Genomic DNA, 26,496 nt, shown 5'->3' with positions numbered 1-26,496 from the left:
GTCATTAAACACTTCTTTCTCACCCCGCCTCCACATTTCCAATTTGCTCATCGTCTTAATAGAGTCCTGATCCAAAGCCCATTGAAGTCAAGGAGAGTCTGTTCCAGGAGTTTTGGAGCAGGAAAGTCACTCTGCAAGAATCCCCCGTTGCTGCATGTCCAAAGCCTCTTTCAAGTATTCCTTGCAGTGAGCTGCTCTGGTGCAGCCCTGCCATACCAGAGGGAACTCGTGGTCACTAACCGCTTTCCAGCAAGTCAGCCAAGTCAAATACAATGGGCTGGGTTCTGCACCTACAAGCCCACTGCAATACCATGGACTTGGGCATGGTTATATAGAGCATGAGAATAATGCAGCTACAGCTGGGATGGAGGTAGGCGGAAGCTTGTGCTTTGTAACCAGTGACCGGTTTTCACTCTCCAAGCAGTTTGCCGCATCTGAGAAATAAACCCAGGAGCTGTTTTTGTCTCCACAAAATTACTTTATTATATTGTGAATAATCACAAAGCATTACAATGTCTTAAAGAAAAAAAAAAAAAAGAAACACAGAAGGTATTTACCAGCCCTTCATAAGACTCATTTAGCTAGCGGCTACCATGAGATTACAAGAGTAAATCTTGCAGTCTTCAATTGGATTGTCACATTGGGTATTAAATTTACCACAGTGGTGCAAAGGCAGTAACTTCTACAGCCTGTATATTATCCCCCTAACATTTCATCTAAGTACAGAACTATAAAATTAAACAAATATATAATTTTAAAAATTAAGTTTTCTGCCAGCAGAAAAATTCTCTTAAAAAGGCAGGATCCGTTAGGAAAGAAAAAACCCCAAACCAACCCAAGCCCATGGTGTTATTACTATTTGTTCATCATTTCCCTCCTGATTTTATAGAATCACATCCCGTCTAAGACAATATTGTTGCCTTTTCAGAAAAATCTTGCAAAACCAAATGGTGAGCCGAGCATTTAAAAGGCTCAGTGAAGGGAAAAAAAGATTTTTAAAAGTATTTAATTTCAATGATAAGAGAAAAAAAAAAAAAAAAAAAAAAAAAAAGGAGGAGGACTTGTGGCACCTTACAGACTAACAAATTTATTTGGACATAAGCTTTCGTGGGCTAAAACCCACTTCATCAGATGCATGCAGTAGAAAATACAATAGGAAGAGACACACACACACACACACACCATGAAAAAATGGGTGTTACCAACTGTAATGAGACCAATCAGTTAAGATTAACCTTAACGGATTGGTCTCGTTACAGTTGGTATGACAACACCCATATTTTCATATTCTCTGTGTGTGTGTGTGTGTGTGTGTATATATATATATATATATATATATAAATAAATAAATAAAAGAGAGAGAGAGATCTTCCTATTGTATTTTCCACTGCATGCATCTGATGAAGTGGGTTTTAGCCCATGAAAGCTTATGCCCAAATAAATTTGTTAGTCTGTAAGGTGCCACAAGCATTCCTCGGTTTTTTTGCTGATACAGACTAACAAGGCTACCACAATGATAAGAGACAGGAAAAAGCCATTGGAGAAGCTACTTGGAAATCCAAGGCCAGGTCCTAGCTGGTGTAGGTCAGTGTATTGCACCAGCTGGGAATCTGGCCCTTCCAAGACAGTGACAGGCTTTGATTTGCTCAAAAGTTTTCTACCATCACCACAGATAGCTGGTGTGGGGCAGCGTAATTTCAGTTTGTAAAATACTCTCGAAGATGTAGCTGGGAAGATATAGCTCTTTCTGGATTCCATGGATGATACTGCAGTGTCTTTGATGCAGAATGCAAGCTGTTCCACCATGAAGTGTACTCGATTCTCCTCCCCCCCCCCCCGACAGATTGGAATCTACTCAACAATTACATATGTGATCAGATGTATCTTAACCTACTTCTTATGGTCTTCTTCCCACGCCCACTTCTTGAGGATAGTGCATTTACGCCCGATCCCCTGCAGAAGCTGCTAGTGTACTCCCTGCCTTTCACATTTTCCTTCTTGTCTACAGCCACCATCGGTGCCTGGCTACAGAATGGGCCAGATTCTAATAACTGTTACACTGATTCAAGTCAGACTTCATTTAACTCAGGGGTCGTGTGCACAACTATTTGCACTGGTTTAAGTTAATCTGGTGCAAACTCCTATGTGGACACACTGATTCTGGTTTAAGAGTGGCTTACGGCTGTTTAGTTTAAACCTGTTCCTGATGGACTTAAACTAAGCTGAAAAAAAAACCTGGTTTAAACCAGGAAAAAAAAAAAAAAAAGAGCATCCACACAGCTTTTTGCATGGGCTCAACTAAATTGGTTTAAAAAGAAAAATAATTCCTTTAGTGAAACTGGGGCAGCTCTGTGCCTAGACAAGCTCTTCGACTCGTGCAGCTGAGAGCAGATTCTGCCCATGCTGTCTCCCTCTGCACCCCCCCATACCAAGGAAGAGTGCGCCAGATTCAGGCCTGGGGTAAGCAAACGATTCCACCCAGGCCGAGTTTCTCTGGGGACATGGCTCAAAGTTCCCCATTGAATTCACAGAGCAGGAGCCTGGTTCTCTTGTAGCATCTACCTTCCCCCCCCCCCCCCATTTGTTCGAGCTGCGCGTCTCGCTCCCTTACCGCCAGTTCTCGTGTGTTGTTTCCCCCTCGCTGCCTGGAGGCGTCTGCCGCTCCCACTCCCTTTGCTCGTGCTTGGTTTTCCCTCTGCCAAATTCAGCATGCAGGCAATTGAGTAAAGCCGACACAAACTGCTCTGTGCTCCCAAGACTTCAGTTAGCTGCCAAGAAGCCAAGCACGAGAGTGGAAAGAATGACACAGAGCAGCAGGCCCCGGAAAGGATCCTTTCCCACACAGGCAAGCATGCTACTACCTTGTTCTATTAAACAGCGGGTGTCAATAGCCCCAGGCTTTGGGGCTGGAGCGTTCTCCCTCCTCCCCCCCTACATTTTCTGGCCTGAAATTGCACTAAACAGCACAGCTGCGTCACACAGGTTCTTATTAGGCCGGGGAAGTCAGAGAGGAAACAGCTTCTTCTCAGTCCCATGGGCTTACTCTTGGTTTGATAAGGTTATCAAGATAAGGAGCTTCATCAAGCATTCTTTAAATGCCCAAGAAAGGGAGGGAGTTTTTAAATTTAGTTTACATGTGCTTTCCCTTTCACCGCTCACTCTAATTTACCCTGCTGGAGCCTGACTCCCACACAACCTGCCCTTATAGCAAACGGGCTCTGTTCAGCCACACGCACAGCAACCGGGTCCAGGGAAACAGCCTTCAGTCCTTCGAATGGCACAGCGCTGAGTTTGAACACTTGCTAAGGTTCAACACATCTGCCTCAGAAGGCCCCTGGGACTTCCAGCGGAGGATCTAATGCAATCCTGTGAGGAAAGGATCGGTGAGGTGAGGTGGGGAAAAAATGGTCCCCAAGTACCAAGTGTTCATTGCACTTTTATGCACACAGCAGCCAAGCATTAGAAACACCCTGTACTCAGGTTTGCTTAGTACGGTTTCTTCAGTCTGAAAGAGCATGACAATGAGCAGGGCACTGCTAATGAAGGCAACATCTGGAAGGCACTTCTTGGGAGAAAAAAAGAATAGATAGAGCATGGATTTGTAAGCAAATGACTGTGGCGTTAACACATTTTGGTGCATGCTGTAGACAGGGCTACCTTTGCTCCTGCAAATAAGCCTGGGCCGAATGCATTTGCTCCCCAGATATTCTGCCCTTCCTTAGAAATTCAAAACAGTGACCCCACTTGGTCCCCATTCACAGCAAACTCTGTTTGGGGCTGCCATGCTGCACCTATCACTTGCAAACGCTTGCAGGAATCAAGAGGCAGCAGCTGATGTGTGGCAGAAAACGGTGGGCAGTAACACGGAATTTAAAGACACACACCGTCAAGTATTGGCATAGACAAACGTATAAATTATTAACAAAATGATTTACGAAAGGCACGTGGCAGGTCATTTCAGTCCAGGTAGCTGTACAATCTCCCTCAGCCCTTTCCCCTCCACCTACATCACGAGACATAGGGCGCTGCTGCTACCGACCCATGGCTGTCATGACAACGGAGGACCTCTTTTTTGGTCAGCCCGATTTGTTGGTGATACTGTCCTTCCTTGGTCACCTTAAGACACTGTACATTCTTCCCCAAGGTAATGCTTTTGATGGTAGGTAAGTATTTCAGCACAGTCTTTGGCAAGAAGGAAACACTTGTACTGGACAGGTTGAGCTCTTGCAAGGAGCTTAGACCGAAAAGTACTTCGGCACTGAACAACTTAAGGTTGGGGTTGCCGGATAAATCGAGTACCTGGAGATTGGGTAGTTCTTTGAAGCTGTACGGAGAGATCTCTCTAAAGCCATGTAAGCTGCTGAGAGATAAATGAATTAAATCCTTCAGTTCCACGAAAGCTCCTTTCTCAATCTTGGCCAGAGGGTTCCCATCGAGATTTAAGTATCGCAGGGGAATCCCTTGGAGGTTTGGCACAGTCTTCAGTCTGTTTCCAGATAGATTTAAGCTCTGGATGTTGGGGATGTTTTTGTCATGGTGTCTCGTGACTGCGCTTATCATGTTGTTGGACAGATCCACGTTAATGGGTTTCCCTTGACCTTTGGAAGCAAAGGCATCTAACGTTATATCCAGGAGGTTGTTGTTGCTCAAATCTATGTCCCCCAGGGGTGAACTGGGGAAGCATTCATCTGGAAGGACTGCCAAAGAGTTATGACTCAGATCCAAGGATTCCAGATACCTGAGCCTGGAGAAGGTTGTGGAAGAGATCTTAGCAATTTTATTATAGCTCAGATCAAGGCTCACCAAGGTGGTATAACCAGGGCCAGTCAGCATTGACTCATTGATGGTTTCCAGTTTGTTTGAGGACAGATCCAAATAGGAAGTATCCAGAGGGATAGGGACAGGAACAATGTGTGAGCCTATTCCACTGCAATCCACCTTGGTCAAGCTAAAGCTGTCAAAGAGACCAAAACTCTCCACTTCACAGTGGCATCCTGGGGAGCAGGTTTTGGTAGTACCAATACAAAGAAAGAGAAGCAGCAGGCTGAACCAGGCTGACAGAGGCATTGCTGAACCTGAAAGACAAGAGGAGGAGAGAATTAGAGTGAATCTGAAGCACCGTAGACAAACTAACACAAACTTTAAACCGTGCCGAAGATGGTTTAACAATTTGAACTGCATAATCACATCACCAGTATGCCTCCAAAGACCGGGACAGATGTTCTTGTCGATGCACGGAACAATCCCATGATACCGGACACTACTCAATAGTGAAAGTATCTGACTGCATTAGAGATCAGGTATTTGGACTGAAGCAGCAACATGAAGTATGTGCTCCTAATGTACTGGATTGTCACACATTCAAATAAATGCAGGAAGGTAGCCCGGGGCATGTCCTACACTAGACTTTTCCCCTCTAAATGTCCCTATTGTAACCGCTCTAGTGCATAGCCAGTGACTGCTGGCATTTGGACCACTTATCTAGGCTGGCTCTGAATGGGGTTAGACAACATGACAATTAAGATGCCACCAGTGCCTTGTCTACTGTATTCCTACCACTGCTACCACCAGTGGGAGATTAAGGGGAAAAAATCTCACTTAGACTTGGCCTATGCAAGTACACCACAGTCAGTTTGGTAATTTGGGATTGCCTGGAAGAGCTATAGGTGCTCTGATGCAAGATCTGTCCTTGCTGCGTCTCCACCAGTTTAAGCTGAACCAAACATGAGGCTCCTCTCGTATTACGGTTCATACACTATGGGCTGGTCAACACTGTAAACATACATCAGTATAGGTATGTCTCTCAGGGGTGTGAAAAATCCACTCCCCGAGAGACGTAGCTAAGCCAACCTAACCCCAGTGTAGACAGCGCCAGGTCGATGGAAGAGTTCTTCCGTCAGCCTAGCTACTGGGAGATGGATTCCTACAGCGACAGAAAAACTCCTCCTGTCTCCGTAGTCAGTGTCTGCACTGAAGCAGTACAGCGGTGCTGCTGTAGCATTTTAGGCGTAGCCATGGCCTGGTTCTTTATGGGGGTTTAATAAGCTGCAGCTCAGATGCACACATCAAGGCATGGTCCGGTGGTTGGGGCACTAGTCGGGAACTTGAGACCTGGGTTCAATTCCCCACTCTGCCACAGCCTTCCTAGGTCACCTCGATAAGTCACTTAATTTCGCCTTGCTTTAGTTCCCCATCTGTCACATGGGGACAATAGCGCTTCCCTGTTTCACAGGGGTACTGAGAGGATAAATGCAATAGTGACTGGGAGGTGCTCAGATACTACAGGGATGGGGCCAGCAGTAGCACCTCAGATAGATAATTACCGTAGCATCGAGGCAAGTGAAGAGGCATAATGAGCACTGGATCTTCACAGGCAAACGTAATGGGTCCAACTCGCTACATTGTGCCTCTCAGAACCAGCAAGGCCCAATGCATCCAAGGGGCTTGGGGAAGGAGTGGATCTAGAGGGTGGGCATGCCATGTTTCTGCTGCCAGCCCTCCCTTGGGTATTCTGACGGGTGGGAGAGAAGCTTTAAAACAGAAGTTCTGTGTGCAGGGGCCCTGGAGAGGAAATGCTGAATCCTTGCTCTTTTCCGGCCAGCGCTATGCCCCACGGCCCACTGCATGGGGGTGGTGGTCAATGCATTGCCTGGCTGTCCCTTGGCCTGGGTTCATGCTGTGGTTGAATCTGGACTGTGAGAAGACTTGAGTATTCAGAAAGCTACTCATGCAGATGCCAAGGAATGCTTTCAAGGTGCAACAATCCTAGCATGCCTAGCTACACAGAGCCCTCAGTTACAGCACTTTGTGCTTCGGCAGCTGTCTGCTTCGCCACCAACCACTGAATTTTCCAGCTTGGGAAATAAATCTGCATCAATCCAAAAGCCTGGGAGAACAAAGTCCTCTTGGCCAAGAGCCAGACTTGCACAAGTCTGAGTTCTCACCCATCAGTCCCCCCCAGACAGCTTTGACAATTGGGCCTCAAATCTGGTTTTGAAGGGCCCCTTCAAGGAACCAGAGGATGGGTCACTCTTCTTAACCTGACTGCCAACAAGGGCACCCCGTGTGATGGGTAGACACTCACTTCAAAATGCCTATGGGGACAAGCCACTCATTTCACATAGGCCACTGGACAGCCATCAGGTAACTACATGCAACAGCTGTTGGTCTGGATTAGGATTCTAACCAGGGACCTAGCAGTGAAGCCCTCTGCAGCTCTTCCCCTGCTTCTCCATCGCACCAAGCTTGCCATCTTCACAGCTGAAGGATGAAGGGAGCCAGGAGGCTCGTCCCTGTTTCACAGGACTTGCCAGGCCTTTCCGTTACTGTATCTGTTAATCAGAATGGTAGTAGCTACAGCGACGCGGTTTCCAGAAAGAGCTGATTAAAAGCTTTAGCTACACACCTCTGGGGATTATAAAACGGAGCATGCGGCAGTCATGTCCCAGCAGTTAGAAGGGCTGATTATTCCTATTGTTTCCCCGCGTCATTGCCTGGAATCACAAGTCCCATGTCCGCTCTCTCTTTACACCCTTCCAAGAAGGATTTCAGGAGATCTGCAACGGGAACGTGTCCCCCAAAACAAACGCTCTACCTACATTGTAGCGATTCTGTTCCTCACTCCTTTATACCCTCCCCCCACAGATTAAAATGTCAGATACTATTTTTCAAGACTTTGCCTTTATCTCAGCTACTCATGGTTTCGGCCTTTACTGTCTCCTGGTGCATGCCCCTGTCACCTCTTCTTTCGCTCGCTAATAAAAGGCAACACCCTTATGTGGTGTCATCTTTGCCACTTGACCTTTGATCCTTCCTCTGTGCCGCCTCTGCAGGCTAGGAACCTTTTGCCAGCCATTTCCTAGAAGTTCACACCTACTTGCATCTTCTCCCAGGTCAGTTCCTCTCCCTTGTCAATGGCTCTTTGCTAATTCACATCAGAGTCTGGGAGACCCGTTGTGAATTACTTGCCAATTTGCAAAACGCATTCAGAGAAGAAAGGAAGATGCCTCACAAAATATGATCTGGCCAGACATCTACTATTATCTGTCTGGCAGTAGCACATAGGAGCCCCCAATCATGGCCGTGGACCCCGACCTCCTTCCTTGATAGATGCTGTTCAAACAGAACAAGAAGACAGTCCCTGCCCTATAGAGCTTACAATCTAAGTAAATAAGCATTTCTGATTGTATGCTAGAGAAATGGGGCGTAACCCATTTCTGTAGAAATCATGGCATCCTAGGAAGATGAGCCCTTGTTACAGCATTGTGCTATTTAACGTTTGCTGAGAGGGGAGACCACTATTTTTGGGTAAAATGAATGAACTGCACTTTCTACCTTCCCTATGGTCTCTGGCAAAATTAGAAACGTTGTATCAGAGGTACACCCATCAGTTATATTCATTTGGTGTATTCAAGTCCTCTATCCCACCCCCCAAACCCATCAGCTATTCCTGCTTGATTCTTCAATGGGAAAGAGCCTACCAAGTGGTCTCTTCTTCTAAAGCCTGACCCAACTCCTGGGGGGGGGGGGGGGGGAGAAAGAGTCCCATTAACTTCAATGGGGGCTGAATCAGACAGACCCCAGATCAAAATGCCCAATTTTTAAGACACATGATGAAATCCTAGCCCCATGGAAGGCAGCGGTAAACCTTCCGTTAACTTCAGTGAGTCCAGGACTTCACCCCATGAATCCAAGTCTCCTCTCACACTAGCAAGAATCAGGAGCAGCTCCGTTGAAATCACTGGAGTCACAAAGCTTTAAAAGGAGCGGAGGATCAGACCCAGTGCTAGACTTCAATAACCAGAAGATCAATATCTTCTGCAGTGTGTGTGTGGAAATTCCCTTCCTGCCCAACTTCAGAAACAACTGAGGGAAGGGAATAGACAAGATGACCGAATAGGTGTTTCGGCGCCAATACCCATGACTCGCGAATTCTTTTACCCCTCAGTAGGAAGTTGGAGCTAACCAGGTGCCGATGCGTCCATGTACAAGGCACTGCTGAGCAGAGCTATTCACACTACAATTACAGTTTCTGACTAGCCAAGGGAGCAATAACCTATCTTCTCTCTCTCTCTCACTGGGTCTCCTAATTGCCTTGCAAACAGGATGTACTTTACTCTCTCTCTCTCTCTCTAACTAGACTATTACAACAAGGCAAGGACTCCATTAGAGAACAGCATGAAACGTTTAAGAGTGGCAAGAAGCGAGTTTGCTTAAGTCTTATTTGTTCTGTCTCCTATTGAAGCTAACAGGTTGTCCGTCATCCGACCCAAGAAAAACCCTCTTCATTGTTAGGCAGTTATAAATTATCCAGGTACATTCCGTTTTTATTCTAGGCCGGAGAAGTCCATAGTGCATTTTTAAGGGGGGGGGGGGGGAGGGAGGGAGAGAGGGAATGCGTTCAGCATGTATTAAACCCACATCAAAATGCCTTTGGCCTCCTGCCTATGAGCCGTTCTGCTAAATTACAGATATGTTCACACCGGGCCAAATCCTACTTGCCCCTATGCCTGCAGCAGCTTCTAATGCAGCGGGAAAGTCACTGGGCAAAGCGCTGCAGCCTTCAGTTTGCCCCAAGAGTATTGCTCCACTCTTGCCTTTGGTGTGGAATTTTCCTCAATGTAAACAGACCCCCTGGGACAAATCCTGACCTCCTTGACACCTGCCTAATCTGGAGCAAGTCCAATGACTTCAGTGGGAGCTGCTGGATACTCAGCACTTAAGAAAACATCAGGTCTAAGTCAGAGTGTGGGCGCCTAAAGCTAAACTCCAGTTTTCTTCAAGTCTTGGCCTCCGTTTCTAGACAGAAAAACAAAGAAATCTAGTAGCGAATGCCCCAGTGATTCTCCATGTTAGTCACATGACTCTTGTTGAGCCTTGTCAGAAGGCAGCATGGCCAACTATTTAGGGCACTGAACTGAACTCAGGAGATCTGGCTTTTAATCCTGGCTCTGCCTCTGACCTGCTCGGTGACCTTGGGCAAGTCACTTTCCCCTCTGTGCTTCAGTTTCTCCTCCCACCGTTTGTCTAGCGCATCTACTTATACTGCAAGCTCTTTGGGGTAAGGACTCTCCCTTACTATATATTTGCCAAGTGCAGAACACAGCTGGATTCTGGTCTCCTGTAATACAAAACAGCCATTGTCTGGAAGGCTTCTGGAGGCACTTTATTTAAAAAGCCTCAGAAGGCAGAGCAGTGGACAGATATGCAAATGGGCCCAGCCCAGACAGACCACAGGCTCTGTTCCTACTCAGTCACACCCCTCTGCCCCACTGACTTCAACAGGATCCTACGTGAGCTCGCCTGGATCACGTGGCAGGATTGGGGCCTGTACTTGCACTGGGGTTTCCTGTGAAAAATGTAAAACCAATCAGCCAACCCACCCTTTGATAGATAAAAATAATTAAAAAGTTGAGGGCAGAAAAGGGTGGAGAGTAAGCACTGAATAGAGCGATGTTGCAAAGCCACACTTTGGGGGGGGGGGGGGGGGAAGGAAGGGAGGCAAACAAAATTACTATTTTCTGTGAACGCACAGTCTTAACCTATAATCAAGGCTTCTCTCATTACCTTCCAAGCTGGCAGGTAGACATGTTGGCACCACTATGCCCTGGATTCGGAGCTACTCCTTCTTGGACAGCACTACCCCTTGGCATGCATCTGCCACAGCCGCATGAGAAACACGGACCTCTCAGGCCTGTGTGGTCCCTGCTATGTGAAAAGCAGGCTGGCCGGACACAACGAGACTACCTCTAGTAGCAGTGACTACCACCAACCTGGAAATGTCATCTGGATGGATTTTCCAGTTCTCTCCACGAGGGCAGTGTTCAAGCACACTGAAAACCAGAAAAATATACACACAGCTATAGGGTGGGACTTTTGAAAGCTCTACCCACAGTGCTCTGCCATAGGTAAGGATCACTCCATTCTGCAGACTGGAAAACTGAGGCTCATAGGAGGTTCAATTCTCCATTAGCAAAGCACGTGCTTAAGCACTTTGGGGCTTACGTGACTGGCAGATTTAGGCTTTCCCAATTCTCTGGGTAAACCGCAGGATTATGGACTTTTTAAACACTGACAAAAAAGGACTTACTCAGGATGTTTGCCCCTGTAATTCAGACATAGCCACTTACTATCCTGGCAGGAACATGGGTTTGGGAGGAGGGTTTTTTTTTTTTTTTTTTAAGCAAGATACTTCCACAGAAAGGGGGACCAGGATGTTATTCTGGCCTGTGCATTATCCAAAAAACAACTAACAGAAAGAGCACAGCCTGAACGATCAGACACCAGGCTGGGTTTGCAGAGGTGGCAAGTTGAAAAAAAAACAAAAACAAAAACAAAAAAAATTCTACTTGACAACTAAGCAAGCTGCACACAGATGTCAGTGGGAATAAATCCCACAGGCTGGGAAGAAAAGCGATTGCTAGTTATTTCTGAGGCACTGAGTTAAAGCGGAGAGGGGAGCCCCATCAGATAAATCAAGAACTCCTCCGAGGGGATTTTAATTGAGTCACTTTTCAGGCAATAACCGCTTTGTAAAGCTTTTTATTTTCTAAAAACGCTCCCATCGCTTGCCAAGTTTTAATGGACTCCTGGGTTTCCTGTCCTGATTAATACAGCTACCTGCCTTTAGTCAGGCTACACTACTACGAGCAAGATCGCCACAGCTATTGCTTTCCAATCGGGGCCATTAAGAAACACTTTCTCTTGAAGCATCATTTGGGCTCAAAGATTTGACTGCCAAAGCCAGCGCTGCAAGTTTCACACACAAGTGTGAACAGACAGCAAAAAAGGAACTGGCTGAACTAGCTTAAAAGCAGAGACTGTTAAGCCCTAAAAGAAAAAAAAAAAAAAAAAAAAAAAACCAAAAAACCCACCCAAAACGAATCTTTGAAGATAAAAAACTTTGCATCTGTCTCCTGAAAGGGCTTCTTGTCTAGAAATGTGAGAGGATACAACTCAGGAGAGGCATGGTATTTATTCTTGTATCAGTTCAAGTTAAAGCTTTTTTCTTACTATTTCATGACAACTAGGATAGCCCGTCCCTAAAATAATAGGCCCAGGTGGCTCAATACAGAATGGTAGCTGGATCTAGGGAGGAGCGTGTGTGAAAGACTTACCAGGGAAGCAACAGAAAGTGGTTACCTTGGGAAGATGATTAAAAGGCCACCGATGTTTCCAAGTCACAGATACTTAGAGGTAAGGAGCAGGACGAGGATACAATGATCTAAAATGTGGTCCCGACCTTGTAATTGGATCCACGCAGAGCTTTACTGAAGCCAATGGACCCTTTGCAGCACTCTGGCAGTGCATAGGAGCCTTAAAGTGAGGGCCATTTATACCCAGGGTAATGCCCTTTTATCCTGCCAATGTGCTGTAGAGGGGCCTGGGCATAAAATGAGAACCAGGTTCATGGGGTCTGCCTGCATCGTTCAGAACAGAAGATCAGGGGGAGTCCATATTTATAAGTGTGTCTCTGTTACATGGCTCTGGGTATGGAGGAAGCTACAGACAATTCAAAAAATAAAATACAAGCGCCACACCCTTTAAACCTGACTCTTCATTAGCACCGTGGGATTGGAAAAACAATGCAATCCCATTGAACCCAAAGGGGTTCCTCCAGATTTACACCACTGACAGTAAGAGGAGAATCAGTCCCTTAACTCTAGCAATCTGTGCTGGCTTTAAGAGCCTTCTATCCAGATTCTTTGCATCAGTCACCTCATCTGTGATAAGCTATCAGAGTTTATCTGCGTGAAGTGCAATGCAGCTTAGATAGCGGATACATCCCAAATTACAAAGCAGGGGGATGTGTGAAATTCTCTTCTGTCTAGCATTGCCGGGTTTCCTCTACTGCTGTAACACAGCGATAGGGTGGGAGAGAGGAACAGCACTTGGAACCCATGTGGTGCCCCTCTACCGCTAAAGAGTCCTCGGAGACATGAATAGGAACTGAAATCATTCCTAAAACCCCTTCTGCTTCGTCTCCCTGCTCACTCGGTGAACGAGAATTGAATGCTGAGGCTGAAACATTTTTCTATGAATTATGTTCTGCTTTAATGAGATCTAATAACGGATGTAAAAAAAAACACCCACCTTGCTTTCAGCCGCCAACATCACCACCATAGAGGGAGTCATTAACAAGTAATTAACCCAACGGCACATGGAAGCCACATTGCCGGGGCATCCAAGGATAATCAACTTAAAATAGAAACCTATATTTATACACACACACACACACACACACACACACACATAAACACACAAATCACTTCCTTATCTTCCTTACATGCATTTATTTTGCTGTACTAGAGGGAGGGGGGAGTATTTAGAAAAAGATGTCCCAGGCCAGCTCTTCAGCTGGTTTAAGTGGCATAGCCCTATTGACGTCACTGAGAAAGCACAGATGATCTAGGAATTGGCGCTTAGGACTTGGAGTCTGCTTGGCCACGGACTCCCTGTGTGACCTTGGGCTACTTACTTAGTCAGTCTGGGCCTCTGTTCCCCATCTGTACAATGGGGACAGCAGCATTTCCACCGTAGAGAAGATAAGTGCATTAGAGATTGGGAGGTGCTCAGATACTGGGGTAAGTGGAGCCACCGAAAGGTACCGAAGATGGACAGATGCTGATTTACACCAGTTGAGACTGTGCGCAACGCAACCCTCTTGGCCAGTTACCTGCCTCCGTGCCAGACCAGTGTGAATCATTGCCACTGGCTGCTACACTTGAAGTTCTAACAAAGAGAAGCTTGGAAAGGAGGACGCCAGGGGAATTATATTACTCAGAATATGGAGCCTCTGGGAGCTGTCAGGCTGAATTTAGCTCAGAGTTTAACCCCAACTTAGCCGTATGTAGCCAGCAACAGTGCAACCCGCAAGTTGAGACCAGGAGAGCCACCATGTGCGCTGGTCAAGTTAACCGGTGCAAATCCCAGCTTTTCTTGTCCACACCGTAAGTCTGGACAGATGCACCTACCCACGTTGCTGGCTGCCAGTGGCAACGTCCCAAGTATAGGCTTGGACGCCCACCAGAAGATGAGTGTGGTGGTCTCAATCCAATTCCCACAGGCCATCCGTTAGCCGTCTCAGCACAGGTACCAAGGAGTGAATGGGCCAGGCCCAAGAGGCAGTTCCTCCAAACAGGCACGCCCCAGCAGAGCAGTGGGGGAGGGGAACCTTGTACCGTCACTGCACACAGCTGTGGAGATGGAAGTCTTGAGCTGTCCCCATCACAAGCACACCACCGCTTACCTACGAGGAATACCTACACTCGGGGCACATTTCACCCTGCCTCAGTGCAGGGGGACAGACTAGATGACCACTTGAGGTCCCTTCCTGTTCTATACCTCCATGACTCTATACACACAGAGACAGACAGACGTCTATGCTAGACAATAACACTCCACAAAGCTTTACCTAAGGACGCAGGGAATTAAGAACGGGAGGGGAAGGCAAGGCTGACACACTCGGTCCTGACTTTTCAGAGAGATCAGAGTTACTCCCTTTTGTCAGTTACAGATGCAGAGTTATATCGGTGCCGAACAGCTTTTAACCAACACATTGCTCCCAGGGTAGTTAATTAATAGATCTATTATAGGTGGAGGGACAGATGACAATAGCAAGAGCAAAGCCAGGCAAGGAGGGAGGTAAAATATCACCATTTCAAGCTAAAAAGCCTGAATGCAGAGTGGACACGTGGGGTTAATTAAGTCAGAGGCCCATGCCTCCATCCCATTCTCCAGCCTGACCATTATTTGCTTTTGCAGGCATATTTGGCTTCCTGGGCTCTGAAGAAACATCCTCCTTTTAAGAAAGAAGAAATTCAAACGGCTTTTCCTGCCCTCCCCGCAAAAAGTTTATTTTAAACAGGGATTTTATTTTGATTGTTCTCAACCCTGGTCTGCCTTGAGACGCCTTTAATAATTTACAAGGCAAACATTTAAACAAGTGGGAGTTTATTCAAGTTGCGCAATTTTCCTCTCCCGGGAGCTTTTATAAGGAAGTCGAGGTGCAGTTTGGATCTAACAAGAGGAAAACCTGCGTGGACATGTACTGGCACAGACATGCCAACCAATTCATACTTGGAACTGAAACAGGATGGATTTGGTGTCTACTACACTGAGAATTACATTTCTCACAGGGCCAAACCCTGCACCAAGACCGTAGTCAGTGGCCAAAAGTCCACAGACTCCAACGCCTGCAAGATTTGACTAGACAGGCAGCAGACGACAAGCTCCTGGAAGAACACAGGCACAGTAGGAAAGAAATCATGACATCTGTCTGGCATGCCACAAAGCCAGCCCCCTGTCCACTCAGTGAAACCTCCATGTTATATAGTTTTACTGAGGACCAAAGTTGCCTGCAGCTGTTCAGAAAACGTTTAAAAGTATCATCTTGGTCCCTAGCCTTAGGTGGAGTGCTCAGAACAGGCATTTACCAAAAGGAAATGAGGCGTTCAAAGTCATCCTCCCACAGCTGTTAAGGGGAGGGAAAGACAAGTGGCATGAGAGGTCTCCGGGCGCTCTGGCAGCCCTGCTGCACAATTAAGGAGATACATTATAGGGCTTGCCAACAAGTGGTGGGTGCAATTACAGGTCACCAAGGACAGGTTAGGATTTGGCTGCTGTTCTCAATGGATTTAGTGTTCCTGTCTTCACCCACTGATCCTGATCAGCAAGCAGAGCAGCACAGCCTCCTCCCTACCTCACTTCATGCCTCCAGGGATCTGGGGAGCCGGAGAGGCCATCCCTGCAGAGTTAACTGCCGTGGGTGGGGTGGGAATTGTGTGACGGCATCAGAGGACTAGTGGCCCTCAAGTGGAAATACCCAGTGTCCTCACTCCTGTTAGCAGATGGCAAATTGTGCTCATGTGAGCTGTAGCTTATACCCCCCTATTCCCATCCCTGATGGGCCAGCCAACTGGAATTTAAAGCACCACCACACTCGAGTTAAGACTTTGTGCATGGACAACACTAGAGTAAACCCTTGAGTTAACTCTGCTGTGACGACAACCTCTAAGGCAGCATGGTCTGGTGGACAGAGCACTGTACCAGCACTCAGGAAACCTGGGTTCTATTCTCAGCTCTACTCCTGGCTGACCGTAGGTAATTTACTTCACCTGTCTGTTCCTTTCTTTCGCCCTTCGTCCACCTTGTCTATTTCCCCTGTAAGCACTTCAGGGAAGGTTCTGCTTTTTCCTATATGTATGCAGTGCTGCCTAGCACAATGGAGGCCTCATCTCAGTTGGGGATACTTAAAACCAGTAAAAGAACACACAAACAAACCCCAGACAGACTAAAAATCAATGTACTTCTTCAGAAGCGAGAAGGCCTGCACGCAGATCTGCCCGAAAATAAAAGGTGCAAATTACCACCCAGTTGTTCTGATGCAAGTTGGTATGTAGAGAAGCCCTTCAGAGTTGCAGGGAATCATAAAATGTAAGCGGATCCGTCTAGGGAGAGGGTGTTCAGGCCCCTTTTACAATCACGTCCTCCTTAGGGAGACAAAAGCCATTCAGCTTTATGGCTCTCTCATTGTGAGAAAGCTTGTCAAGGAAACCCTCTTGATCACAGCAGTGTGAGCATTTAAGGCCAGTGGTAAACTGTTTCCTTGCATCATGTGGGGGGGAGGGGATGGGGCCAGTTAATCACCAACAGCCTTTCATTGCCACACGCTATCCCTGAGGCCCGGAGCCAGCGGGATTTCAAAAGGGACTGCGGGTTTGTAGGGGCAAGAGGGATATCCCCAACAGTAAATGTTAAAAATATGTAAGCATTTTGGAAGGGCTATAAGCCATCCTGCATCAGGACTTAAGCCAGTCTCTAGTTATTCAGGGTTCAGAGGTCACGCTAAGGACAGGCTAGCCAAGAATGACTACTGCAGGGCTTCTTGCACCTTCCTTTGAAACACCTGTTATTGGCTGCTGTTGGTGACAGGACTAACTGCTTCACTGCTCTGAGCTAGTCTGGTTGCTCCTATGTAACAAAACAGTCTCAAGATATGAAGCAAAGAGAGCGCAAGCAGGGTGCTTGGTCTATGTTGGGAAATTATCCCGGTTCCAGCTATCGAAAGCTAGAACAGTCTGGCGAGGTCAGTAATCTGCCCTGCGTCATATAGTGAGTCTGTCTGTGGCAGAGGCTGGAATTAAACCCAAGCCTCCTGAGTCCCAGTCAGGTGCCTTAGCCGCAGGGTATGGAAAGGAGAGGTAAGTAGGTCTGTTCGGTTTTTAAACAGCCTGTTTTCCTCTGCTCCTTCTCCCACTGCTTTATATGGTTCTATTTAAACCCTACATGAGGCTTCCCGCACCTAGCTACCCAAATGCACTTGGTCCCAGTCTAATCACTCATTATGACTGTACCTCTCTGTAGCACTCCAGTTTCCAGAGACATGATATAATCTGGGTGGAATGCACTTGGTTTTATAATATGCTGCTTGTGTCTCAGAGCTGCAAGGCAAGTGCTGAGCGTTAAGAGGTGGGGAAAACCCAACCAATGCTGCTACTGCACCATCCACCTTTGCAGAGATCTACTACTCAGACGTATAACACTGGTTCAATCTCTGGGTTGACCTCTACCGGGAGCCGCTCGACTGTGTCGCCTCATGCAATGAAGTAGCAAAGGAAAACCCAAGCCACAGCTGGATTCCACCATGCCTTCGGTCACTCACACAGCCCACAGGGCAGGGCCCAGGGTTCAAAACCTGAAAGCAAAGCCAATGAAGGAATAAATAGGATAGAGAGCACCTCAGTGTCTAAGAATTCACAGATACTGTCATGGCTTCAACAGCACCCCCTCTGAAACCCGCTGCTTTAAGGAAAGCTCCCGCTGCCTAAGAGACCTAGCAATTAACAGGGCTGACGACGCCCCACAAGTCATAGTACAGACACAGCCCCCTGAGGTGCACATCAGGATTATCTCCCTCCCCGCCCCGCCCTCTGACTACAGAGGGAGGCATTTTCTATACTATAGCAAGGCATCTCATGTGAACGGCCACTGGGCCGCTTCCAGGCATTTCCTATGGCTCCCCACCCAGAATGTGTTGCAAACCAAGCAGCAATGGTGGGGTCAGGGACACTTGAAATATTCCCTCCCTTAAGAAGTGGCCCACTGGACTAAAACATTGAAAGTTGCTGCCTCCTGGTGGAATGAAGCATAACGGCACAACATGTGCCTAAATTAGATGCAGTCAATAGCATCCAGACTGTTGGATGCTACTAACGAACGATGGCTTATATCTATATAGGGCCTTTTCACGTGCCCCCCCAAAAAGGGGTGAACTGACTGTTGACGTGTAGCACCAGGAGACCCCTTCTTGCATAGCCTCCCTCCCAAATGCAGACGCATCTGGAACGCAGCATGGCCAGCGTTTAACAGCGCACCATAACGCTGCGTACGTTTTAGGAGAGGAAGAGAAGAATGTTGTATCCAGCTGAAACTGCATGAAGACCTGTGGGAGGCAGAAAGGAATTAACCCTGGAATCCTGCAAATGAATTCCAGAGTGGATAACACCTCTGATCTTGCAGAAAGTGACATGAGATCTTAGAGGGACACAGCATTAGGTCTCATTCAAAAGGCACCCTCCCCTGCCTCTCCCCCGAGCATCATGCTGGGGGCACTGATCCAATGAGAACTTGGGGGAGGGGGATACAGTGCTCTGCATTCCCCCTTCCCCATACCAGGAGCTGCCTGCGCCTCACATCTTTAGTGCTACACAACAAAGAGATTGCAACCCTACTCTCTTGAGCTGAAATTTCTGGTGCCCTTCAGGACTGCCACAACCAGACTAGGTTTTTGCTGTTGTTGGTGAATAATCTCTTCGCGGCATGGGGCACTCAAAGTGCAGCTGCAGATCCTCCATAAGAGGAGGGCATAAATACACTCCCGGCTATCATTGTTGCTAACAGCACAGCTGTAAATGAAAGGCTCCCGAAAATTCTCACAAACACGACTATCCTGAGTAACGAACACTAACAAAATGCCAGGTTTTACGGCGTGGCTGGTGGTACCTGGTGGAATACCAATGATGCCATGCAGCTGGCTTGTCTGGAGCAAGCTGCCTATGCCCCATGAGCTGCACTGAGCAGGTTTTATAAAACATTCATTCTGGAAAATTTGGCTGGCCTTTTTTTTTTTTTTTTTTGGCCAGTGATGACCAAGGCTTAATCTGCAGGTTACTGGTTTTTTGCTCACACTGCGTATCTTGTCTATTCCAGCCAACTTGAAACAGTGAGAGGAAAGATGGTCCAGATGTCAGGGCACTTGGGAGACCTGGGTTCAAGTCCCCCGTCCACCACAGACTTCCAGTGGGACCTTGGGCAAGTCACTTCATCTCTTTGTGTCTCCATTCCCTAGCTGTACAACAGGAATAACAGCACTGCCCTACCTCACAGGGATGTTAGGATGATAAATCAGTTTAAAGACAAACCCAAGAGTCTGAGGTTCTCAGATACTACAGCAATTTGGGCCGTGTAAATACCAAAGGTTATGTCCACACAGGCAGTGGCAGCAAGTCACTGGAGCTCAGACTCTGAAACTCAGCCCCCTCCCAAGGCTTCACAGGCTAAGACGCAACTTCTTTAAAGCACAAGCTCCCGGCCCCTGTCCTCCCCCACCCCATATAGTTTGTCACACTCACTTGGTGCCTCTCGTCTTGACTGTCAGCTCTTTGGATCAGGGACCACGTCTTTGGATGTACCTGAGCAGTGGCTAACCCAACAGGGTCCCAATCGGAGCCTTCAGGCCCTGCCACAGTACAGAAGATAAGAAATGGTCTTTAAATGGAAACTCTGCATTAAGCTGGTTCCAGCAAGATCAGTTTCTGACCCACTTGGGATCAGACCACACTGGCTGGCCACCGGGTAGAGAGCCACATTTTACAATACATGTGAGAACCCTTGAAGGCCAGAGCGAGTTAGCAATCGTTTTAGCTGGAGCCCTACTTAACAATGGCAGTCGGAAGGCCAGTGGAGTGCAGAGGCCTGACACAAAGACCACTCCGGGTGGTAACCCAACAGTTGAGAAGCACGGACCCAGAGGATCGAGGCCTGCAGGTCCTCGCCCAAAAGAGCGGGCCACTGTACTGAACTAGCCAGCGTTTCCACAACAGGGACAAATCGGATTCATTCATCTGTGGGTCATAGGCCCTATTCTGCCAACAACTCTTGAGATGCTCCTGGAGCTCAGGTGTCTGTGCTTCTTTCCGCAGGCATCCCATATTCTCTGTTGCAGAGTCTGGGAGGGCTACGCTGTGCTGAATAACGACCGCCATGAAGTTCCTAGACGGACCCCATCTAATAATAACAGTAACAAACCCATGGCTAATGGTGCGACTGCAGCATGCTTTGAAGAGGACTGTTTCTCGGTTAGCTATGCACTTCCCCCCCCCAGCCTAGACACAGGAGGCTGCTCTGTCTGAAGGGTAGCGACTAAGAGAGAGGGAAAGGAGAAGAGTCAGTTAGAGATGTCAACACAGATAGAGGATACAAAAAGGAGAACCAACAAGAACCCGCAAGCACCACCACCAAGTATTACATGCAGCCACATCCCTGGCCCAACGGTCAGCTAGGTTTCATCAACTAACCATGGCCCCAACAGTCAGATTTCAGCCTGGCTGGAGTGGCACTGGGAGCAAGTTCCAGAACAATAAATGTCATTCAGTTCCGAGTTCGCAAAGGATTCCTGGTTTTGTTTTTCCTGCCTCTTTTGCGTGCAAGCTGCAGAGGGAAAAACCTTTAGAGCAGAAGTAGTAAGTGGAGGCAGCTCCCATTCAAAAAAAGAGAAACATCACCAGGCTAACGCCGGTATGGCATTCAGCTGTCTTTGTTTTTTTACTCTGTTTAATTCATTAATCTTGGTGCCAAGGTTTAAAATAAAAATTGGTTGGTTTGGCCAAGGTTTATCTTCTCCCCCACAATCTCAACCTTTGGAAGTTTCTTTTGATTGCCTGCCAAAACGCTAGCTCTGGGAAGCACCACACAGAACACCCCTGTTCCTCTCTGATCCTGGACTCGTCTCCAGCCTTCAGAAACTCACGCAGTCAGTAGGGCTGGTGTAAAAGGAATTATTGTCTCATAAAGCAAGAGACCCATCCCCACACTCTCAGGCTCTTCATCCCCCCCACCCCCAACCAGCTGACTAGCAAGGAGGAGGGAGAAGAGCCTGAAAGAGGAAAGGGAACAGTTAGGGATAGAGTGAAAACTCTAAACCTCCTGAAAACTCAAATCTCACTCTTAGCTTTTCACACTGAGTGGAGATGCACTTCACATCCCCATTGCAGGCACCGGTTCAAAAGTTTAAGGCCCCTTCCTGGGCTGCCTAATTCACGGGCCTCCTTTCTCTTACCTCTCTTCCCAATTATTCAGCACTCGCTTTTTCTCTGCATCCCCTCCTACTCTCTGTTGATGCAAGAGCTTTCTCCTCCGCAGCTCCTGCAGTCTGGAGCCCTTCCTGTATTTCCTCATCGCACCAAGGCCTTATCAGGATTTCTCCAGTGACCAGCACCACCTTAGGCACACTCCATATGATCTTCTCCCTCCTCAGCATCTGTTCATCTCTCTCCAGTCTCCTATAGTGGAACACTATATTCATTCACCATCCCAGGCATTCACAACAATTTTGCGTACTTGACACCATTATTGCCTGCTGCCCTGTGTGCTTGGTAATTCTGCCAGGCGTGTGGAGTACAGTTTGCAAGGATGCCATGGATATAGAATTGTATTGTACAGTCTTGAGAACATAATTGGTATTTAATATGACCATTGATGCCTCTCTCTCTCACACATACTCTTCCTGCTCCTCACCACTTATCAAACCCCTCCCAGGAGCACACGCACGCGCACGCGCACACACACACACAATGCTACCACATTCAAGACACTATAAAACAAGATTTGGGAATTCTCAGGGGGTCTTTAGGAGGCTTGGACTCCGAGAGGTGACCTGGGTTCAATACCTGGTTCTGCCACCGACTCCCTGTATGACTTTGGGCAAGACACTTAATCTGTACCTTAGTTCCCCACATCACCATCTCTAAAATGGGGATAATAATGCTTCCTTTGTCTGACACGTCCGTTTAGACTGTGAGCTCTTCGGGGTAGGGATTGTTTCTCCCTGTGTAGCTTTACAGGGCTTAGTAGCATAGAGTCCTTAGCAGAGATCAGAGGTCCAGGTGATAGTGTAATACAAATAAAGGACAGGGATATTGGAGATTAAAGCTAAACCAACCCTTACAGAGCTAGGGTCCTCTCCACACCCTCGGGTACTGGGGTGCAGGAGGACAGGCTTACGTTACAAACTCTTGGAAAGAGGTTTTGACGGTCATGCCCTCTCCAATCATATTAGCATCTAGTGGGACAAGAAGGCGTTGCTGGCAGAGTCAGAGCGGCATCTTTAGAAGGTTGCACAGCTACGGTGCAGTTTGTTCATATCTTCTACCCAGGTATTTTCAACGCTCACCATCACCGTGAGATCTGTAGCGTCTTGAAATACTAGTGCTGGTTCTGTGGCAATAACTCCTAGACTGGGATTTGAATGTCATCACAGTCCTCAGCTTTGTACAGTGCAGAGAGCAGTGTCCAGAAAGAGGAGCTTTCTAATGTAACTCGGGCGAACGCTGTATACAGGGTAGCACTAATTTATTACAGCTGATGTCTGGGAAAATCTTCCAGCTCAAGAACTCCAGCTCCCCAGCCCATGCTGACAAACCAGGAGTTAGTCTGACTGTACTTGCCTTAACCACTGGAGAAGTTACATGGCTCATTTCTTCTTGCAACAGTGGTTCTCAGTTTCATTTGCTACCATACAATTACATTAGGATTTTGCCCCCAAGCTTAGAGCAATATGTATCGTCGATTATTGAGAGCAGGGTAGGGGGGGTACCCTGAACCCCTCCCATACCAGGAACAATCTTACATATTTAGCATCTTCCCTTACAGAGGCCATCGTCTTTAGTTTTGCACAGTGCTTGCAATCAAGTTCGCAGTTCAAGATTTTCCAATCCAAGCCAGTAGGAGAAAGAGTGTTTTGTTCACAAGCAACCGACACGTGCTGCGGTCTAGCACATAAATACATTTACCATGAGCTACCGATTAAGGCATCACTAATAAAAGCTGCCCGATCCTCATGACTGGTTAAAAGTTAACAGGGCGTGTGTGCATTATCTAAGCTATTCCCTCTTCTTCTTGGGCGGGCTGCCTGCTTTTTTCGAGACGACAAATCCTCTCCTACTTCCCCCCCTTCATCTTAATCCAGTTAGAGAGGCTGGGAACTCCGGGACTAGGAAGGCGGCATGCCCCGGATTCGAAACCAGACCATGAGATCAACTTTATCCTCCGCTGTGAGGCTTCAATCCTTCCAGCAGTTTGCAAGTCTGGGCTGCTCCAGGCAGATGTTAACGAGGCAGTCACCTCTTAACCCGTGCGAGCCCTGCCTTCGCAGCGGCTTTTCCCTGCTGCCCCTTTCCTCCCCTCCCCCGTCGGCTCGCGTCTCCTTAATCAGATCGCTGCTCTCCAAAAGTTCCTTTAAAAATGTGTCTTTGGAGCACCACTGAGCGCAGCCAGACAAGACAGCCTCCTTCCTCTCCCCCCCCTTCCCCTGAATCCTACGCCTATGGGGAGAGAGGGCTGGAAGCGGGGAATCAGGGTGTGAAATCAAAGCCCAGAAGCTGGGCACGGGAGGCGGGCACTGATTGCAGCTGCTGATCAGATTACTTGCAACCGTGGCAATTTCAACTGCTCATCAGACGGCCACCATTCCGAGCGGGGAGACAAGAGCTTGGGAAGGGGAATACAATGCAAAGCGAGAAGGGAAATCATCACAAGAGACACATGCACGCCACACCATCTGCTCGGGAAAACGAGACAGACGCAAAGCTTTGCAAACCTCGGTCGGAAGTCAGGAAGCATGCAGATTTCCCCGGGAGCGAAATTTCCTCCAACTCACTTCAGGGCAGATTTCAGTCTTTTGGAAACCAAACACTTCTACCCCCAGAACCTTATTTTATATCGAGACATCTTCCGTGTATAGACACAGCCAACTCTCGGCAAAGACTAAAAAAAAAAAACCCCAACCCCACTCCAGACCAAGTTCTCGCTCCTGGCTGAGAAGCGGCAGGGGGTGCTTATGTGCCAAACGCAATCCCAGCCCGGCGGCGGAGCGGACAGCAAGCCGCCCGGCCCGAAGTTGAAGGCGATCACTGAACGATGGAGCAGGGAAGGGTTTGGCGACTCCGGTTTCCCTAGCAAATGGAGGGCGAGCCGGCTGTGTCCTCCCACCCCCCGGGCCGGCGGGAGCTGGGGAGAGCCCGCTGCGGGGCCAGCCCGCCTTGCCCTGCAAGCGACCCCCGAGAGCGGCCGGAGTGGGGACCGCGCGGGGCAACCCCCGCTCGAGGCTGCCCGGCTCCCAGCTCAGCACAGCCCGCGGCAGGCGGGCGATCTCCCCGCCTCCAGGCGCTGCAGCCACACGGGCTGGAGCAGGGCGGCGGGGAGCGGGGCAGTGCCCTGGCAGCACCGCCGGCTGCGGGGAGCCGCGGAGAGCCACTCACCTTCCCCGCAGGGAGCGGCCCCCCTGGACCAGCACCTGGGCAGAGGCAGGCTGCGGGGGGGGGGGGGGTGGGTGGGTCTGGCTGCTGGCGGGAGCGAGCGCTGCTTGCCCCGAGTCTCCCCGGCGCGCACGCCCCTTCCAATGCCCGGCTGTTCCGCCCGATCCCGGCACCCCCCGGATCCCGGCACCCCCTCCTGCCCGCGCCGCTGCATGCTCACCCTCGCCCCCGCCTCCGCGCGAGCGTGAAGCGGCCGCCTCCGGGCGGCAGCCCCGCTTCCCGCTCCGGGGAGCGTCTCCAAAGTGCCCGGCTTCGCTCGGCGCGCCCAGCTCCCAGCCAGCGAGGCGAAGGTCTGGCACCCGGGACCGTCTGCAGCGCGCGGCTTCGCTGCGCCCGGGCCGGAGGCGCTGCCCCTTTCGCCTCCAGGCTGTTCTTATGGTGGGAGGGGCGGGGGAGGGATCTCAACAGATGGCTGCACGCTAGGGAACATCTGGGAGCGAAGGAGGCGGAGGCAGCTTGGTCTGACTTGTGCAACTTTAGCTCTTGCAGCCGCAGTACAAAGTGGAGGTGCAGAAAATCCCTTCGCCTGTGACAGCGTCTCCCTTGGTGTTGGAAAATCCGCGGGGGGCCAGACCCTGGTCGTCTTCCTTCCCATCACACCCACTGCTGCAGCCCCGGGGGGGCACGGTCTGATTTCAGTGGCGTCACCACCCCAGTTTGCCCGGAGAGCAGGACTGGGTCCCCTCGCAGTGAGGGCCCGATCCTGCCCACCACCCGGGGTTTGCTACCATTGGCTTCAATAGGCTCGCTCACCACCCGGGCACGAGGCGGGCGCCAGTAGCATTTGCAGCAGCGCTCCCTCAAGCATCTGCCTAGTTGTAGTCACTGTAGTGTCCAGGGCCCTGATCCTGCTCAGGCCCAGGGGTATGCCCAGATGAAGGTCATTGCAAGGCAGGGGTAGCACGTAGCTAGCAATCCCTGCCCCTCACTGAGCTACCATAACATTTAGGTTTGATCCGGCATGAGGGTTGCATTCAGTACTGTCACTGACTGCAGTGGGAGTTTTGGGTGCACAAAGACACTGAGGCTGAGTCCTTAAAATATTATAAACCAGCATAAAACAGGAAATAAATAAAATACTAAGAAATAAACATAGGGCCTGATTCTATCCATCCTAAGGTTTGCAGGATCAAACTATTAATTTTCGCATAGCCAGGGAAGTAAAGGATCACATCTATGCATTAGGATCCTTCTCTAGGCTGTACTAGGTATTATAGCAGCAGCCAGAGATCCCCACCAAGATCAAGGCCCCGGCCTGCAAGACAGAGAGATGGATCTACCCACATTAACACAAAAAGAAAAGGAGTACTTGTGGCACCTTAGAGACTAACCAATTTATTTGAGCATGAGCTTTCGTGAGCTACAGCTCACTTCATCGGATGCATACTAGCTCACGAAAGCTTATGCTCAGATAAATTGGTTAGTCTCTAAGGTGCCACAAGTCCTCCTTTTCTTTTTGCAAATACAGACTAACACGGCTGTTACTCTGAAACCTCACATTAACACAAGTGATCTACCCACATTAACACAACAAGTTAAGTGGCAGAGCTGGGGCCAGAACCCAAAGGCCCCCTGGGGCATGGTTCACTAGATCACAGTGCCAAGTAGTATTTGGGGGTAGCCAGCTTCCAGGTGGCAAGGGCAACTGCTTCTCCACTGATATGAAACACCATATGTTGGCACGCTGTCGCTGCAGCTCCAGGGTTAGTTCAGCACATATCTAAAAAAACCCGTTGCTTTCCCTATTTTGAAATTCTCTCACCACTGCTGGTCATCCCTGGCCCATAGAATGATCCCTTCCACCTACCTACGCTGATTTCCTGAGCCACGAAACAGTGCATCACGGTGTGAACAAAGCTGCTCCAGCAACTGCTCCTCTAATCTCAGGTGCTAGGTGTCTCCC

General features: G+C 48.7%; 1 protein-coding gene across 1 annotated transcript; it reads right to left on the bottom strand.

Annotated features, from left to right (window-relative positions):
* Positions 1 to 1,380: 1,380 nt before the first annotated feature.
* TSKU (tsukushi, small leucine rich proteoglycan) lies at positions 1,381 to 24,918 on the bottom strand. The gene is made up of 2 exons (XM_074955290.1): positions 24,754 to 24,918; positions 1,381 to 5,075 (listed from the first exon to the last, which is right to left on the bottom strand). Exon 2 carries the CDS (start codon positions 5,065 to 5,067, stop codon positions 4,009 to 4,011), a length of 1,059 nt encoding a protein of 352 aa, XP_074811391.1. The 5' UTR covers positions 5,068 to 5,075; positions 24,754 to 24,918; the 3' UTR covers positions 1,381 to 4,008.
* Positions 24,919 to 26,496: the final 1,578 nt, after the last annotated feature.

This window comes from Natator depressus, chromosome 1 (genome assembly GCF_965152275.1).
Source record: "Natator depressus isolate rNatDep1 chromosome 1, rNatDep2.hap1, whole genome shotgun sequence".
In the NCBI taxonomy this organism is placed as follows: Eukaryota; Metazoa; Chordata; order Testudines; family Cheloniidae; genus Natator; species Natator depressus.
The sequence above is the reverse complement of the archived record's forward strand: the minus strand, read 5'-3'. Positions and strand labels throughout refer to the sequence as shown.